The sequence below is a fragment of the Haemaphysalis longicornis genome, unplaced genomic scaffold, assembly GCF_048455015.1.
Source record: "Haemaphysalis longicornis isolate Haplotype H1 unplaced genomic scaffold, Haemaphysalis longicornis Haplotype H1 scaffold_2, whole genome shotgun sequence".
Lineage (NCBI taxonomy): Eukaryota > Metazoa > Arthropoda > Arachnida > Ixodida > Ixodidae > Haemaphysalis > Haemaphysalis longicornis.
Genome location: NW_027526295.1, coordinates 148,381,203 through 148,399,223, shown reverse-complemented (window position 1 = coordinate 148,399,223; position 18,021 = coordinate 148,381,203). Strand labels below are relative to the sequence as shown.

The following is an 18,021-nucleotide window of genomic DNA, read 5'->3' as shown; positions in this document are numbered from 1 at the left end:
GCAACCTTTTATTATTTTCAGGTTTTGTAAGAAGTAGTAGAATAGCTCAAAGGCGAAAAAAAAAAACGTGTAACAAAACGGTACGGCGGGCATGTTTGAGTGGTGACATTGCAAGAACGCACCGCTGGTCTGGCAACCATTCAAAGACGCCAGCCAAAATGCTACCGAGGCTACTGCAGGGGTCTTTCTGTTGTTGGTCAATGATGCATCAATATTTATTTATTTATTTATTGATACTGTAACCCTCACTTGAGGGTCATTACAGGGAGGAATACAAACAAAACAACAAAAAAAAACAATACACAATGACAAAGCAGACATTATGTTTCGTGCTGCCGGTAGTACAATTCTAGCGAACACTCAAACGCTTTGACATTTGAACTAGTAACAGCGTACTCTGGAAGTCTATTCCACACTTCTATGCTATAAGGAAAAAAAGAATTCTTAAAGCCATCTTAATTCTTAAAGCATATGCTGCTGTCCGTCCTCGTTGATGAAGAACGGGGCAGTTTAGTGTAATCGCTGCCCTCTTTTACCCTTAGGAGTGAGTAGAAAGCGTCCACAAATGCGGTGGTGACGTTGAACTGGGCGCAGGCGAGTCGTACCCAGCAAGCATGCAGCGGCTACCACGAAATGTGCGCGAAACACACGGCTGCAGAAGCGTGCGTTTGCGTGGCGAGTACATGGTGATAAAAAAAAACAGTGAGAGGACAACGAAGCACCACAATGCAGGGGCGATGTTGCACAGAATAATCGCGTACGCCCGATCGGCGAAAGCCGTTGTGCAACGAAGAACAGTTTCGTTATCGGCGGCGGCGCCGACGGCAAATCGCAGACGACAGGGGAGAATGTATGCTCCCCTCGTGGCCTCCGCTCCCCTTGTACGCGTTTCGTAGGGGCAGTACAGAGGGCGCTACGTGTCATGAGCTAAAGGGAGTAACTCGCTGGGCTGAGGGAGAAAACCAGCATTATTCTCCCTTTTTCTGCCCTTTTTTAAGTGCGAATGCACTTTATAAGCGACCCCAAACCATCCACCGCCGGCGGCGGCGGCGTCGGCTGCGGCGGCGTCCGCAGTGCTCCTCTATATTTAAAAAAGAAACAGCATCCGGCGCCAGGTTTCGATCCGAGGACTTTGCGGCCGCAGCGCGACGCTCTACCGACCAAGCCACGGACGCGACGGTGATATCAGTGTTAGTGACGCACCTTATATCTTTAGCGCATTCAAACTACGTCGTCAGCGGCGTGCGTTGGCGACTCAGCGGCGTTATAGCGGCTTGATAACTGCGTGGTGTACACGTGATACTACAAACCCGATGGAAGAGATGGAAGAGAAGGCGGCGAGGCGGTGGGCTGCGGGGGCCGAGCGCAAGCGCCGCAAGCGGGCCGACAACCGTGCATTCGCACTTTCACATTCTCCCCCTCGGGGAAATGCGGGGGAATTTTTCTAAGAGTGCAGTTCATTCGTTTCTCCTCGCAAACCGCTACTTACCTTTTCGGAGAGCAACTACGTCCTCGCCCCACTCACGGACCTTCTGCTTACTCAACATGTGGCACTTCCGCCCACCGTGGTGCGTATCGACAGCAATGGAACCTCTCTTCCTTTCATCTTCCCCTCGAATTATTTGCCGGCATGACCATCGCGACAGGTGATCCTTTGTTACACGTGTGATGTTTTGGCACACTCTCTTCATTTGCTATACACTCTAAATAAAATTGGTCACGCGTAGTAAGCGTGAAACACGCTGCTTGGTGTCGCAAACTTCTTTTTAAGCACCACGTGACGCGTTTTTCTCTACCTTCTGAGCGTAACGCGGGTCGAGAAAACCCACATTCGCTTTCTGTTACGCGTGATGCAGGATTGTATGCGTTTAAGAAAACCCACGAGAAAAAATAAGAAAAAAAGGCTATTTATAACTACCATTTATAAAGAGTATAGCGTACCTGATTCGTTTAAGGCGATCTGCAGGAGCGTAAGTAGGAAGGCTGAAGAAACGTGGCATGCTTTTCCTTTCGGTTGCCGATTATTCCAAGCAGTCGCAGCGCTCCTGTGCACAGACATTGTACTGTTACCAGCCGTCTACGTGGTTGTACATGCGTTAAAAACATCCCCCTCGCGAGGGGCACGATCAAATGCAGAGCATTTCCGGGGGCGCACGACGTTAAGTAGTTTGCGTTACGTTATTGTTCCATTGCGTAGCACCACTGGTTGAAGGTCTTGATTCCATCTCGTGCAACGGAGACTTGACGACGGCAACTGCTGACGAGAGAGCGCGGCGATGAGTGCGTTCCAGCCTCGCCGACACCCGCCTTTATCAAGCCACGATCACGCCACGCGCGTGCGATGCTGACGTCACGATCACGCCACAGATGTTGTTGATCCCGCGACGCGCGCGCCGCCACCTGTTGGGCGCGAACCGACCGCGGAGAGAGCGCGCGATGCGAGCGGTGAGCAGGCGAGGAGGAGCGGGGGAGAGGGCGCACCTGCGAGCGATGCGGACTACTACGGGCGCCTAGAACGGGTGACATCGTGAGTTAAAGAAATGCTCTGCATTTAAAATCACGCTTAAGAAAACCTTGCGCTGGCGATCGCGCCTCTCTTTATCACGCATATACATACCGGGGAGACATATCCCCATCGGTGCCGTGCGACGGGTTGCTGCATGCGGGTGTGACTCACGCTTCTTCTGTTCCTTTTTCTTTTTTTAACGCGAAGGCGGCACTCGGCGGCGAGAGGTGGCGCTGGCTTCAGTGATTTTGGCGTGGAAACGGAGTTAAATCCGTTGGAGGCATTTTTTTTTAACGGCAAGGCGGATGGACGAAATCTAGATGACACCTCACGCAGCCCGAGTTTACTGGGCTTTGAGCACTCAAGACCGCGCCATTAGATCTTGTGGACATTTTCTTACTTTTTTATTTGCGGTTTTGGTTTTGGATGACTGTGTCTCAAAAGTGCGCATTTACTGAAGGTTCAAATCTCCAAGCAAAGGTTTCCATTTACAGCGAATTTCCTTGGCCCAGGAATCCTTGTCACTCCGATCTTTAAGAAGTGAGGTTTAGAAGAACTTGTTGGGCGAGTTGGTGCATCTTGGTGAATAAACACGGGCTTTGCGCGAAAAAGACAACACACACAGGAAGGACGGGACGAGCGCGATCCCCTCCCTCGTGATCATCGCTCATGAAATCCTGCTCTCATTCTATGCATAAAAGTTTCGCTGCACAGCTATCTCGCCTCAAGGCCGCTGGTTTCCCGCAGCCGGTTATGACGGAGCATAGGCCTATGCTAGTGATTGCTACGATTCCAAGCCGTCCTGGGAGGCTTATCTCAGGCATTTTACAGCCGACAACATGGCAGAAGCGCGGTATACGACGATTACTGAGATATCGAGAATGCCCATCCAACGATGCCGTCGGATGTCAAGCACGTTGTTTTGCAGAACCGAAACCGCAACTTGTTTGAATGCTAACCGTGGACATCGTCCAATCACGGTGCCTCTCCTCCCGTCGTCACAGCCTTTAGCTGGTGCGGCCGCCGCAAACCGCGCATGGTAGTTCTTCTTCTTTCGCGCTTTGTAAAATAATTACCGACTTGTCAACCGGACAAACGATGAAAAGTGTGATAGTTTGAGCCAGTCTACGCAGTGCAAGCAAAAACGGGAGCTTGAGGAAGTCACTTCAGTGTCCCTTTAAGGTCCGCGGGAACTATTCAACCTCGGCCAGTGTAGCTCACGCTACAAAAGCCACAGACGGCGACCAAGAGAGGCCTGTCGCTTCTTGCAACATCGTGGCGACCAAGCGGATTTCTGGCGCAGGTTTCTCGATCGGCCTGGGCCCCGTGGTGTGGCTGCTGAACGCCGAGCTGGTGCCGCTGCGGGGCAGCGGCATCCTGCTCTCCGCCTGTTGCGCCTCCAACTGGATCTTCACCATGGCTGTGACGTACTTCTCGGACAACGTCCGCGACGCCCTGGGCCTGCCCGGAATGGGCTGGTTCTTCAGCTCCGTCACGTTCGCTGGGGCGCTGCTGGTCACCTTCTTCCTGCCCGAGACCGGACACATCACGCTCGAGGAGGTGCTGCTCGACCAGGTCGGCTTCGGCATTGCCGCGGCTTCCCCGGAGGCCGTTCTCAGAAGGAAATGACGCCGCGCCTTATGTTCCCTGGATCCTTTCGCGCTCCGAATCTACGCGTTGATATCAGCCGCATAAGCCAGAGTACCAACTGTTCATAAATTACTCTGTGTACCAATAAATGTCCTTACAATGACTGCACGGCATTTTTTTTTTTGTTCCCATCTATTGCAGCGCTACCCGGACGATTATACATTGAATAGGGGTGGGAGCGCTCTGACGACTGCGGCAATCCTCTGCGTGTTGGCTCTCAACGTGCCTTGCATGACACTGACTCACTTCAAGTTATGCCCTTAACGACTTATGCCATACATTCTGTGGCTGGTGTGTACTTTGAAAGTGGGCGTTAATTCGAGCGATCCACGAATCCCTCTACGAACGACAAGTCTCCTTCGTTTACCTAAATTCTTTTAACGTTGTTTTTGAAAGAAGGAGTGGGCTATATTGTTGGGTTGCTCTTACTACTAATCAATCTTGGTCTCACCACATTGCTTGTCTGTGCGACATCTCTAAAAATGTACCGTAGGTATGACTAACCCAACCACGTAATAAAGTGTGAAAGTATAGCACGCACTCCTACTTATACAGCGGTGCCCGATGCGTAACTGCAGCGGTTATATGCTACCCTGTCGCGAAATAGCGCTTTGACAGGACAACAGCAAGTGCCTTATATGTATGTCAGGGAAACAGGCCACTCGTCACAGCCAATTTGTCATAGGTGAGCTAGCCACAAAAGGTATCTCGCTCTATGTGATCCCGTACTAGGCAAAGTCATCGAACTGACCTTCTCGTTCTTCGAAACGTCGTCATGTATTGCTCTGTTTTTTTTTTTTTTTTTTTCTGGGGGGAGGGGGTCGTAGGTGGCTACAACCTGATGAGTGGTCCCACTGACCTTGTCGTAGTCTCCGGCTGGTTTCTCCCCAGCCTCCCCCCCCCCCCCTTTTTTTTTGTAGGTGGCGGCTGGAATTGGCTGTTTCGGTTTTAACTTCACCTAAGAAGCCCTTTTCTTATACTCGCGCTACACTAGCGTTTCAAACCTAACGTCATTTGACTGGAATGAGGGGATGCCATTCGGAATCCGCCGTGTTCCACTACAAATTCGATGGCGGCAGGAAGCTTCGACGTTTACTCGTTGCTCTGCAGTGGCGCTTCCGCCGTCTAGTGCTTTATTTATTTATTTACGGATACTGCAAGTCAAACATTTCACCAGAGCAAGATGGGCTACATATAACATTGTAACATAATATAATACCACAAAGAATAAAGAGGAATACAGGGGATAAATATGCATGAAACATCTCGTGGAACACTTTTTTATATAATTTTACAAATAAATAAGATCGAAACGACATAACACGTAATCGAGTAAGAACGAGATATGCCCAAGCATCTGCAAAAGCTTTTGCTATAAAAAATCTAGGGGTAAACAATTCCACTCTGGCACAGTCCTGGGAAGAAAAACTGTTTTTGAAGGCATCTTTTTGAAGGAAGATACATGTCAATGAAAATTCGTTGGCGTGCCTGGTGGGTCCTAGTTGTGAGTTATTTAACGTAGCCGGGGAGAGTTTTCATTTTACCTGATAAGCAATCAAGCAGAAGTAGCAACCAGCCGCCTAACTTTTCTGCGAACTTCCAAGGTACGAATATTGTTTTGTTCTATAAAAAGTAGAAATATGCTATACTTTCCGAAAATAAATCTAACAGCTTTCCCTTGCACCTTTGTTAAGTGCAATACGTCTGTATTACTATATGGGACCCAAACGACTGAAGCATACTCCAATTTCGCTCGAACACATGCATTGTACGCCATTAGTTCAGCATTCATAAGAGCATTTTCAAGCTTTCGCTTAAGAAACCAGAGCCTATACTAAAAGACGGCGTGCAAATATCTCATATATACTCCCACCAAATTAGCTTTGAAGCTTTGGTAACGCCACGATACTTGTATTTATGTACTTCAGTGATGCAATTGATTCGAAGAGAATAAGAGAAGATACTGGGATGCAAATTTTGTGTGGGTCGCAGAAGTACGGTTTTTTCATTGTTTAGCATTAAGCGATAACGCCAATCATCAATCGCCCTAAGAGTATTTTGTAGTACGATATGATCTTCTATGAATTAGATTTCTTTAAAGACTACACAATCGGCGGCAAACAATTTGATTGTAACATCACTGACTTCTACTAAATCAATAAGATAATCAGTAAAGCAGTAAACTTAACTTATATTCTGAGGCACCCCCGACGTTACGGGGTGCGTATTAATTTCTACAAACTGTATTCTATTTTTCAGGTTAAAAAAATTTCGCCATTTTCCCGTAGGGGAACCTTGAGTAGTATGCGAAGCAGCCATGGGGTCGACTCAAGTTCCCATTAGTTTTCAGTTCGTCGTTTCCGTTAAGCTGAGGTTCGTAGCTACCGTTATATTTTCCATTTGGTTTCCATGGTAACTACCAAACTTTTCACTTACCGGAACTACGAAATGGGAAGTTGCGTTGACCCCATGGCTGCTTCGCATACTACTCAGGGTTCCCCTGCGGGAAGATGATGAAATTTTATTGGAGGGGGGTGTTAGAGTGGAGAGGCATTAAATAGAGAGAGACGTTTGTACGTGGTATGAGTTTGTCTTTATTTAGGCATTATCATCATCTTCAACGTAGGTGACGTCGAGCTGTGGTTGGCGTTTCGCTTTGATTATGGACGCCTTATGGTCTGTGAAATGTAAAGTCAAGGGCTGTTGTAGTGGATGAACCCTAAAGTTGCGTCGCGCCTCTAACCCTAAGCTGCTTGGCATTACCCCGCGCGGAGCCGCAGGTGTTGCCATTTATTGCGCAATCCCGGAGAGGAGAGGAGCTTCGGAGAGGAGAGGAGAGGAGGAATGCCGGAGAGGAGAGGAGGAACAGGGATGCCCTTTGAGCCCAATACTGTTCATGCTTTACATGGAAGGGTTAGAAAAGAAACTGGAAGAAAGTCAAGTAGGGTTTAGCCTAACCCATATGCTGCAAGGCGAAGTGGTACAACAGCATATTCCGGGAATGTTATACGCAGACGACATTGTTCTTGTAGCTGATAACCAAACCAATATGCAGCGGCTAATAAATATTTGCGGCCAGGAAGCCACTGACCTCGGGTTAAATTTCAGTGCAGAAAAATCAGGAATAATGGTTTTCAATGACGCTACCACCGACGTAGTGTCTATCCAGCAAGGTGAATTACCTAGAGTGAAGGAATATAAATATTTGGGAGTGTGGATAAACGAAGGGGATAACTACTTAAGTACTCACGAGGAGCAACTTAAGGTTAAGGGAAAGCGAAACGCAGCTATAATGAAGCATAGAGCTCTGTGGGGGTATAACAAATATGAAGTAGTAAGAGGAATGTGGAAAGGAGTAATGGTTCCGGGCCTCACGTTTGCGAATGCTGTACTCTGCTTAAAATCAGACGTTCTATCAGGCCTTGAAGTAGACCAGAGAACGGTAGGACGTTTGGCCTTAGGCGCGCATGGAAAAACAACTAACGAAGCAGTTCAGGGAGATATGGGCTGGGCGTCGTTTGAAGTTAGAGAAGCTCAAAGTAAAATATGCTTTGAGATGAGGTTGAGGGCAATGGATCAACGAAGGTGGGCAGCTAAGGTGTTTAGGTACCTATACTTGAAAAGCGTGGACACGCAGTGGTTAAGGAAGACTAGACGGCTAACGATGAAATACGGAAAGAACAGTGGGGAATCCAAAACAGCCAAGGTAACCAAAAAAGAGGCAAGGCAGATTGAAACGAATAAATGGAGGGAAAAAATGGAAGCTAAAACGTCGTTAGAGATGTACAGGGCTGAGAAGATGAACATCAAAAAGGAAAATTTCTACGATAATTCCCAGGGCAGTGCTTTGCTTTTTGTGGTTATAGCAGGTTGCCTGCGAACTAAGAGTTTTGTGGGGAAGTATTCACAAAATAATGGGGTATGTGTGGTTTGCGGAAAAGAAACAGAAACTATGCGGCACATAGTGTTAGAATGTGAGGGTATCCATCCAAATCTACATGAAGGGAATATTGGGCTTTCAGAAGCCCTAGGATTTAAGGGTATCAGAGAGGAAGTTAACTTCAAGGCTGTCGAGGGGACGAAAAGAAGATTAGAATGCTGGTGGACGAAAAGCAGAGAGGGGAATATTGCCTAGGGCAGTTACCACCTGTAACAGGGAAAAGAAAGTATTTCGGGCCTAATAAGCTTTAGGGCCTGCCATAAGCAGCGCTAGTTTTAAACCAAGAGTGTAAAACATGGTTATATTAGTCCTTTTTGGTAAGATGACATGTCATCACCCCACTTGAAAGGGGAAACCAATAGGAATCATCATCATCAATCATCATCAGGAGAGGAGATGAGACAAGGAGAAGAGAGTAGAGGGAGGAGGATGCGCATGTGCAGTGGGGGTGTGGACGCCGCACAACGGCGGAGGGAACAGGCGCGCCCATAAGCTGCTTCGCATCTAAAATGCGTCCAACAAATAGTAATGAGAGGTTACCATCAACAAGCTTACCACCAAGGCAATGGACGCCATCCGGCTCGTACACCGAGTCTCGACACGACGGGCGGGCATGCATGCAGGCAGTCTCGTGCGCCTCGTGCAGTCGTTCGTGATAAGTCACATCGCATACGTTGCAGCCTACCTCAACTGGCATGTCACCGATAGGACCAAGATAAGCAAGCTGATCAGACAGGTCTACAAGACGGCGCTGGGCTTAACGGAGACTACGAGTATATACGCCTCGGCTCCTGCAGCTCGGTGTCCATAACACCCTAGAGGAAAGAGCCGAGGCGCAGCTCACCGCACAAATGGAGCGCCTCTCTACCACCAAGACGGGCCGAAGTATCCTGGCGTCTCTAGGTTACAACCCCCGAGCTCCCAGCCGGCAACCTTTCGAGATCGGCGAGGAGGCGCGGGCCCACATCCGCGTGGACCCCATCCCGAAGAACGCGCTCCCTGAGTACAACCAAGAACGGCGGCACGCTCTGGCCGAGGCCCTCGCCGAGCAACACGCCCAAGACCCGCACGCCCGGTACGTAGACGCATCAGAACACCAACGAGAAGGTTTTGCAGCAGTGGTCGTTGCGGCGGCCACCGGCACCAAGACAACGGCAGCGAGCGTGCGGTGCACAGACGCCACAGACGCCGAGGAGGTTGCCATCGCTCTGGCGATCTCCGAAACCGAGTGTCGCACCGTGCTCAGCGTCTCGAGGAACGCCGTGCGCAACCTGCGCAACTTTGCAAAGGGGCGACTGTGCGCGCCGGCGGCCGCCATCATCGGCAAGCTTAAAGGGGCACTGACACAAAAATTTTGCATCTTGTTTTAGGGACGAAGCTCCTTAAGGCGTGGGTCTGTCCATCCTCGACGTATGTATGTAGCCACCTCTAGTTTAGTTCTTGGATTGTTTACTAGATGGCGTGGCTACCTCTAGTTTAGTTCTTGGATTGTTTACTAGATGGCGGGGAGCGTTGTAATAAAATCCGTTCGCTGTTGGCGCGCGCTCGGAGTCGCCCGATGGATAATGCTGCAGATGTGCGAGCCCGCGAGGCAGAAGCGCTCCGTGAAGCTGCGCGACGCCGCCGCCAAGATCCTGCCGTACGAGAGCGGGAGGCCGAAGCGTGTCGTCTGTCTGCGCGACGACGCCGCCAAGATCCCAGCGTTCGAGAACGAGAGGCCCAAGCGTCACGGCAACGGCGCGAGGACCCTGCCGTACGCGAAGCGGCACGGCTGCGGCGCGAAGAGGATCTCCAAAACGTCAGAGAACGGGAAGCGGCGAGAAAGCGCGCGTACCGGCAGGCAGACCCCGATGCAGTGAGAGCTCGTGAGGCGTCTACAAAACGCATCAGGCGAGCTCAGCCCCAAGGTGCCGACGCGCGGTTTAAGCGAGACTTTCTAGACGTTACGTTCGGACACAGATGTAGTGGGCGAACTTTCACTGAAGAGTCACGGTTTTACCGATGATTTCCCCTCAGGAGCTTCGCCCACTCATCATCCTTCACCCCGTGGATATGCTGCGAATTTTTTTTTTGTTGCGATAAGTAGCTAGTGACCTACTTATAACCTGTAGAAACCTCATTTGCTTCAGCGTGCGACGGTTGTTTAATTAGAGGCATTTTCAATGCGGCCAGTCGCAGTTTCGGTTTCAGCGAGTGCCGCGAAACGATGGATTTTGTGGATTTTGTGTGAACAAAGCTGACCACGTGACCGTCGGAGGGATATCACACAGCAGAGCCACCGTAGCACTGTCGAATCCGCATCGACGGCAGTTTCTGCGAATGCCCCCACGTACTGATCCCGTGAGGCGCTTAATTAAAAAGCGAACGTGGATGTGACGCAGGCGCTACGAGTGCAAATGCTACCGCGGCTAAAGAACGACGCGCGACGCTCGAGACGGTGGGTGGCAAGACGCGCGCTGGGAGCAGCCGGCCGGTCTGCCTACAGGTCCGCCTAGATGTGTTCGGCTTAGCACTGCGGCGGATATTCGAGTGCCGCTCTCGTAAGCGGTGCAGCTGACAATTTTTAATGCAACCCGCCATCGCATCATTAACTCCTTTCTCATGTAAGCCACCATGGTCGGGACTTGGGGACAATTTCGTGCAGCGGTAACAAGCTATCACTCGAGCTACCTGCGCCGGCCTGGGCCACTTCGCGGCCGTGGCCGCCGCCTGCACAGCGACCGTGCGGCTAGCTCAGTGGGCTTTTCGTGCCTCCGGCGCGTTTTCGCGTCCAATGGTAATAAACAGTAACAGAAACAGAGTGCCTGGAATCGCTGTAGAACTTTGGCCGCGGCCAGCTGCCCGATGAGCTGACGAAATCACGGCGCCTCCGCCGCTAACGATCGGGTCGTTCGTTCTCGAGAGCAGAAGCTCCGCCCTCCGGCCCTCCGATTGGAGCGGCGAGCCGGGCGAGCCGGCGAAAAACGCCGGCAGTGCGGAAGCGGCAAACACAAACTCGTGACGTGTTTGGACGTTGTTTATTTACACAATATCCTCGGGATGTCGATTGCGCGTGGTCCTCTGCTGGCTGCTCGGTTGCGTTTCGCACAATTTAAAATTGATTTTATATATGTTCTAGGCTGTATTCGCCGCTGATATTTTGCAGATGATGTAAATGTGTTCCCACCAATCTATCTCCGAAGCTATCTCGCCTTCAAAATTTTGTGTCAGTGCCCCTTTAAGCTCCAAGACCGCGGCTACACCATCCGTATCAAGTGGTTCCCGGCTCACGCGGGCGAGTGTGCATCCTCACCCAAAAGCACCAGCGTGCGTCAACTGCCCCGTTTCAACCCGATTCTCGGCCGTGGCGCCAATAAATATATTATTAATCGCAGTCACGTTATGTGGCGGCGCCCTGCTTGCCCTCGAGTACTTCGCATAACCGTAGAATGAAAGCGCGGCTGCGAACGACTAGACATACGGCGCGAGAGGCCGACGTTGCATTCGCCTGTGATCACGGATACAGGTGCCCTCTATTGCATGGTTGGGTACAAAAAACAAATATTGGTTTTGAAGAAATGTTCGACGCGTACGCCGATTTACGTACGATGGTAACGTGCAGCTAGTGCATGCGGGGCGGCCTCCAGAGCAATGCCCTTGCTCGCACTCATCAGTCGGCACAAGCGCTGGAGAATCGCGAACGCCATTTACTTGAGTTTGGGTACCGCCCAGCAAAATTTTCGGCAACAATATTTCTGTTGTAGTCCTTGAACAGGTGACAGACCTGTTATGGCCTTGTTCCGAATAGACCCGCGCCGCCGTACTTTCCCGCATTACTCCTCGGCTGTGCGGCGAAGCCACTGCGTGCGCCTTTGAGCAGTCAGGCGCCACCATGTCGGTGACTCACGATTCACGTCGGGACAAGCTTGGGTCAGACGCTTCGCTTTCGACGCACTTCAAACTTCGATGGTTGCCGGCCCGGCGAGGCAAATCGCAACCCGTTCAAGGACACAGAGGCCCCGCGATCGCAGCGGAGTCCTCCTCTCTCCCCTCTCTCGGACTCAACGTGCGCCGAGGCTACCGACTGCTTACGAACTCTGGAAAGAGCGTTGTGTGTGTCTGTTATTCTCGTGGTGTGCGCAAAATGTAGAGGGAAGGCTGTTTTGACCGTTACGGCTTTTGGGTATAAATGGAAGCCGCCCGAGCGCTGTAACCCATTCCTGTTTGAGCAGCGAATACATGCTGTCACTCTGCTCGAGTCCGGTATGTGGTGTTTTCGTGTCTATTACCGGTTGTATTTCCATCGGTTGAATCCACATAATCTGATTCTTGCTCGGAACGCACGGAATGGCAGACAGGTCAAGGGTAATCGAGATGAGTGATAGAAGTAATAGGTGATCTATCCTCCACGCGCACAAGCATTTTTCCGTTTTTGACCCCACAGTAATTCCAATTCGTTTCCTGAACTGTTGAAAACCGCGAAAAGGAAAAAAAAATGAGCCCGTTTCAGTGTTATGCAGCTTCAGAGAAACATTTGCCATTGCAGGATGTTATGCCTTGCCTTTCCCTACTTAAGGGCATATGTGAACCATAGAGTTAACACTACTGATATGTGAAGCCTGGAAACCGGCATTTTTTGTGTATTTTCTATCGCAAACCGTGGCCTCCGCGATCGGCGCGCCGCCGGCAGCAGATCGCGGAGGCCACGGGCAAACGTGTTCAGTTGAGGGGACCACCGCTAGATGTCGTCAGCGCCTCTAACGGAGAGTCGGAGAGTGGTAAACAGCGGTCGACAACGGTTCCGTGAAACCACAGAACAGGGAGGGTGAAACCGCAGTTAACTGTGGTTAACTCTCGTGATGGTGGTTATGTGTAACTAAGGTTAGCGTTGCCTGTCTTGTAGCACGCCAATCCAAACCTCTCGACCACGGAGGACAGCAGTCCGGTCGCATCAGGCCGTGAGACGTCTCCATCGAAATCTACCCCCGCAGAACGGGTAAGTCAACGGTGAGCGCGTGAAACCTACCTGCGCGCACCCACTTCCCCGAAGACGGGCGTGAAATGGCAGGGGGTGCAGGCGGTGAAGGTGTAGAGTATACATTGGGGTTGTAGCTAGCCATATTCCCTCCGTTCATTGCTATGCTTCACTGCGCATGTGGGAAAGCCAGCGCCAGCTTGCATCGATTCCCTTTGGTTGGCTTCATCTCGAAACACAAATGCATTGCTGAAAAGACATATTTTCAAGAGCTTTATGAGCGTCTTATATCGAAATATGGTCGCCCTGAGACCATTCCAAAACCAGGCATGCAGGAGGAAAAAGAGCATCAATCATAGAAGGGGTAAAAATTGTACAGAGGGAAGAAGCCACATAGACGACGTCCCACGCGTCTGAAGACACCGCCGCTGGTTTGTGTATACGTTGATAGTGATACAGCTTTAATTACCGCGGAGAAAATTTTCTCCGAACGGGCGCTTTATATTTATCCTTCATCGCAACTGCCCTGAATTAAGTGTGCGCGGAGAAGGCCACGGAAAAAAGAACAGCTTCAGCCAACAGCGCAATTTTTTTTTTTTGCACCCCAGAGTTTCACGCTCCGTATGTGCTCCTTCGGGCAAATTTTGTTGGAGCTTTATGATGTCTTGTATGGCAAAATCCCCCCGCAAGATGAGGCAGGCAACACAATGCAGCCCGTGAATACTTTATGGAGCGCAACACGCCACGTTTCCAAGAGCGCGTAGTTTTCTCCAACCCAACAGCAGCGGATTCGGTCGCCACCACGGTGTAAGAAATTGTAAGAAACTGCGCCCGGCGAGGTGGCCACATCACGAGTGCTTCACTGGAGCGACATTCCTTACACGCAAAAAACAAATGTGACGTCACGGTGACGTGTATTACTTTTTGGTCGTTGTCTTTTGCTCTAGCTACCAGAGCTGTTTTGGCTCATCGCCGCGCGTTTTATTCTCCGGATCAAGGTTTGTATGCGCAGCGGGTGTAAACCGATCGCCAGCCTTGCGGGATGGTGAATGCGGTGAGTTATACTTCCAGTTTGTTACGACTCAATGTTTTTAATACGTGTACGTTTCCTTCTTTATTGTCCCGCCCCGAGACTGTTTTCGCGAGGTCTTGTACACTCAATCCGTGAGGACAAATTAGAAGATCATCGTAAATTTACCGCAGCTTCACATGACTTTCGGAATTCGTTGGCTCTTTCTCCACCACGAAATGAGTACGTCTACTCTACACCCCAGTTCCAGACCTTCCACCGAGCTTGAAATATATATATCTGTTAGTAGTGTCAATCTTCGATGTTCTGCAAACAAGCTGGTTGCTCAGCCATAATGCAAACACTGCCGCGGTGGCTCAGAGGCCAAGGCGTGGCGCTGCTGAGCACGAGGTCGCGGGTTCGATTCCCGGCCGCGGCTTCCGCTTTTCTGATGGAGGCGAAAAGCAAAAACCCCCGTGTGTACGAGATTTCGCCAGGTTGTCGCCAGGTGGTCGAAATCAATCCGGAGGCCTCCGCTACGGCGCGCCTCATCGCCTGCGTTGCGTCGGCGCGTTAACCCCTACAATCAGAATCAGCCATAATACAAACGAACGAAAATGTAAAACAGATTTGGTAGCTATAGGAGGCCAGCGATGCAGTCTAGACAGCTGGCTGCCTCGGCATTTAATTGCAGCAAAATACTTGCATTCAAGAAATGGATATGCTGTTGCGATCGGTATTCATTGCGTTAGAACCGCCATTTCGCTATCTTTGTGTACGTTAATTGAAGGGTACAAAGCATTGCTACGACATATTGTTCTCGGCGCGGTCTGTTTGTTGTTTTCTCTCGCAGCTTCGTGTACCGCAGACCTGGAATCCCTGGGGAATTGTTGCGACTGTGGCCTGGCGGATTTCCTCTCTCTATAGCATGGCATATGGTCGCAGCATCAGGTTGGTATGCACTCGTACGGCTGAAGTCAATCTAGGGAATCGTCACGCGATAAAGGTCTTCGCGACCATTTTTGCCCATACATGAAAATAAGCATATTAATTAATGCGTTGCTGTACCCAGGTTAATAGCACACAATAAAACAGTGCATACTAGATGATCTATATATGGTACTGCAGTTCCAAAGTTTTTCACGCAAGTTTAGCCACTTCCGGTGCAAGTTGCGTGGCATAGCCAATTAATAGCGGCGGCACCGCCCTTCATTTTTTCTACCATATTTTAAGAAAAGCTACGCGTTAGAATGGCATATTTGTGTTCTCGTGATGATAATCAATCGACATAGAGCAACTTGTATTTTGACTTCACTGTGTCCCTTTAAACATAAATGCTACAAAAACGTGGCAAAGAGAGAGCCCGAGCTTTCTACTTCTGGGAGAATAAAGTTCTTTCTCTCTCTCCAAAACAAAAGCGATATTATTTCATCCACGTAAACAGATACCTGAGCTACCGCCTCTCCTTCTCAATCGTACTAAAATTGACTGAGTGCCAAGAAAACTCTGGAGCATATTCTTCCGAACACATGACGACGGATGTTCATTGACTATCTAGTTTCAAAACTGGCTCGTGTGATCGGCACAATGCGAATTCATTACCCTACTATCACTACACAAGTTTATCTTTTGCTCCACTTTCTTCACTGCTAAACTATATCGCCCTGGTCTGGGCGGCAACCACGTACCGAAATACACAAACGGTCCTCCGCCTTCAGAAAAGAGCCGTAAGGGTATTACGCAAATCTCCTTATCTTTCTCACACAAAACGACTGTTCAGAGCTCACATTATTCTGGTAAACTACTTAAACACGTGTAAACTTTGTCGCTCTTGTAATAAGTTAGAAGGTTAAAAAAATGACGATGCATTAAAAATTGCGATGCATATATATACGTCGTTATACGCATAAATCTATCAGACTCGCAATCTGGAAGAGTGGAAAGTCAGAAAATGCAGAACGGCTTGTGTCACTTATTTTCCCCAATCGTTTCATTTTTTTTATTTACCCTTGATTGTATGTATTGTTTTTTAATTGTTGTCATGGTTCCTAGAGTTGGTCCCGACATTGTCAGTGCTCCATAGTCACTGCTTGCTTGCCAAACATATATTCAAGCTATTTTAAGCTTTTTTGCGGAATACCGTATTACATTTTCATGCTATCTGCAAGAATAGATATTATTATTATTATTATTATTATTATTATTATTATTATTATTATTATTATTATTATTATTATTATTATTATATTGTTGTTGTTTTGTTGTTGTTGTTGCAAGAGGGGTGAGAGCATTACCGACGTTCCTATGTTCCTATTGCCTTTGCGCAACAATTCCGTTCAGTATTCGGCAAGAAAAGTGAAGCCTTCCCGCCTCAAACGTTTCCGGGGTATGATAAAACCTCAGAATGATATGTTTCAGAAAGTCTTGTGTCAAAAGCTCTAAAGTGAGTTGAGTCGTCATTTTCTTGCGGCCCTGACGGCATACCTTCTGCAGTACTGAAGGCGTTTGGGGATCTTTGTTCCGGTTTATATAGTGTACTAGAATATTTCAGACCCCTTGAAACCGACAAATTTCCCACTCGTTATTGGGAGACTGCGCGGGTTATTCCTATATTTAAGTTAGGATCAAAATTGGACCCCACAAACAACCGCCCGATTTTCTTTGCGCTGCTTAAAAACTATTCGAGACCGTACTACATATACTACCCACTGTCAGTGTAAAAACCATATTATTACCTCAGCAACACGGCTTTCTCGCCGGGTGATTGACCACCACCAGTCTGAATAGTAAAAAGCAGACAAATAAGTCTGCCAAAGTCTGCCAACAGGCAAATCCAGTAGCAGCTGCGCAACCGCCAACAAACCCTTCAATGATGCGATGGTCAATGGTAGTGTGTAGTTGATAAACAGAGCTGGCTGGTGCCTGGTACAGTTGCGTCGGTGGTTCAGTGGTAGAATACTCGCCTGCCACGCGGGTGGCCCGGGTTCGATTCCCGGCCGACGCATGTTTTTTTTTTCTTCACGTTGTTTGAGCCTATTATTTGTTCGTCTGTTTTATTTTTACCTCCGTTTTCTTCTTTCTGGATACGATCGTTACCAAAGTTCGAAAATAAAACAAAATTGCTCACATTCTGCTAACGTTTGCTTCATTACCCAGCTTTCCAACTGCCGAGGAGCAGCTCGTGGCTTTTCGCTGGTTGGTAAACGTACATTCAGTAAAGTTCACTTACCTCTGAGAGGTAGTCGCGCTAACTTCATTAACATGAAACATTTTTGCTTCGGTAGACTACATGTAGATAGCTGACAAACATAGACAAATATGTAGATGGCTGACGTACGCTGCTTGTCTACCTACAGTAGTAGGCTTGTCTCACGCGTCTGTGGGTAAGTCGCCCACGTCCGAGAAGTTACGCACCCGCGTGCTTGCACAGTTAAAATCCTGCCAGGGTTTCTGTCGAATATTGTAAGTTGCACTCGACACAAAAGTTATGCTTCAAACTCGCCCCACTAGCGATTTGTCAACGGAATGTCAACGGACGCTGCATTCCCTCGTATCGTCTCTAAAATGTCTGTCTTTTCTCTTTCCGCTTTTGTTTTACGTACTTCTCACATACATTGTGACAAATAGTAGAATAGAATAAAAGTAAATGGTAACTTGGCTCTTGGTTTTAAAAAAAGCTTCTTGTCTTTGGAATATCCGTCAGTATAAGAATCAAATTTTTACGTGCCGGCTCAAGACCACCGGCGCCACATGGCATGTCGCTTTCAGGGTGCACCCTGTTGCGCCGTTGCTTAGGCATACTTACCTGGTGCCGGGGTATCCGTGATCATCCAGGCGGAGCCCCCAGGGCGAGGCGCTGCCATTGCACTGCGGCGGTGTTGACCCCTGCCACTACCCCCAAACTGGGGCAGATGGGGCATGCAATTTTTGGTAGTGGGGGACTGCGTTCGCGCTATCCCCCT

The 18,021-nt window shown here is 49.2% G+C and overlaps 1 protein-coding gene and 2 non-coding genes across 3 annotated transcripts in view; all 3 read left to right on the top strand.

Annotated features, from left to right (window-relative positions):
- LOC144168348 (facilitated trehalose transporter Tret1-like) overlaps positions 1–4,191 on the top strand; it is a 63,383-nt gene extending 59,192 nt beyond the window's left edge. Inside the window, exon 5 of the mRNA XM_077697353.1 lies at positions 3,810–4,191. Coding sequence (XP_077553479.1) covers positions 3,810–4,135 — 326 coding nt within the window. The 3' untranslated portion in view covers positions 4,136–4,191. The remainder of the gene's footprint in view (positions 1–3,809) is intronic.
- A 12,801-nt stretch (positions 4,192–16,992) lies between these two features.
- On the top strand, positions 16,993–17,063 carry Trnag-gcc (transfer RNA glycine (anticodon GCC)). The gene has a single exon. It is a non-coding gene; the product is annotated as a tRNA-Gly (tRNA).
- A 793-nt stretch (positions 17,064–17,856) lies between these two features.
- LOC144171214 (U1 spliceosomal RNA) lies at positions 17,857–18,021 on the top strand. The gene has a single exon (XR_013322888.1). It is a non-coding gene; the product is annotated as a U1 spliceosomal RNA (small nuclear RNA).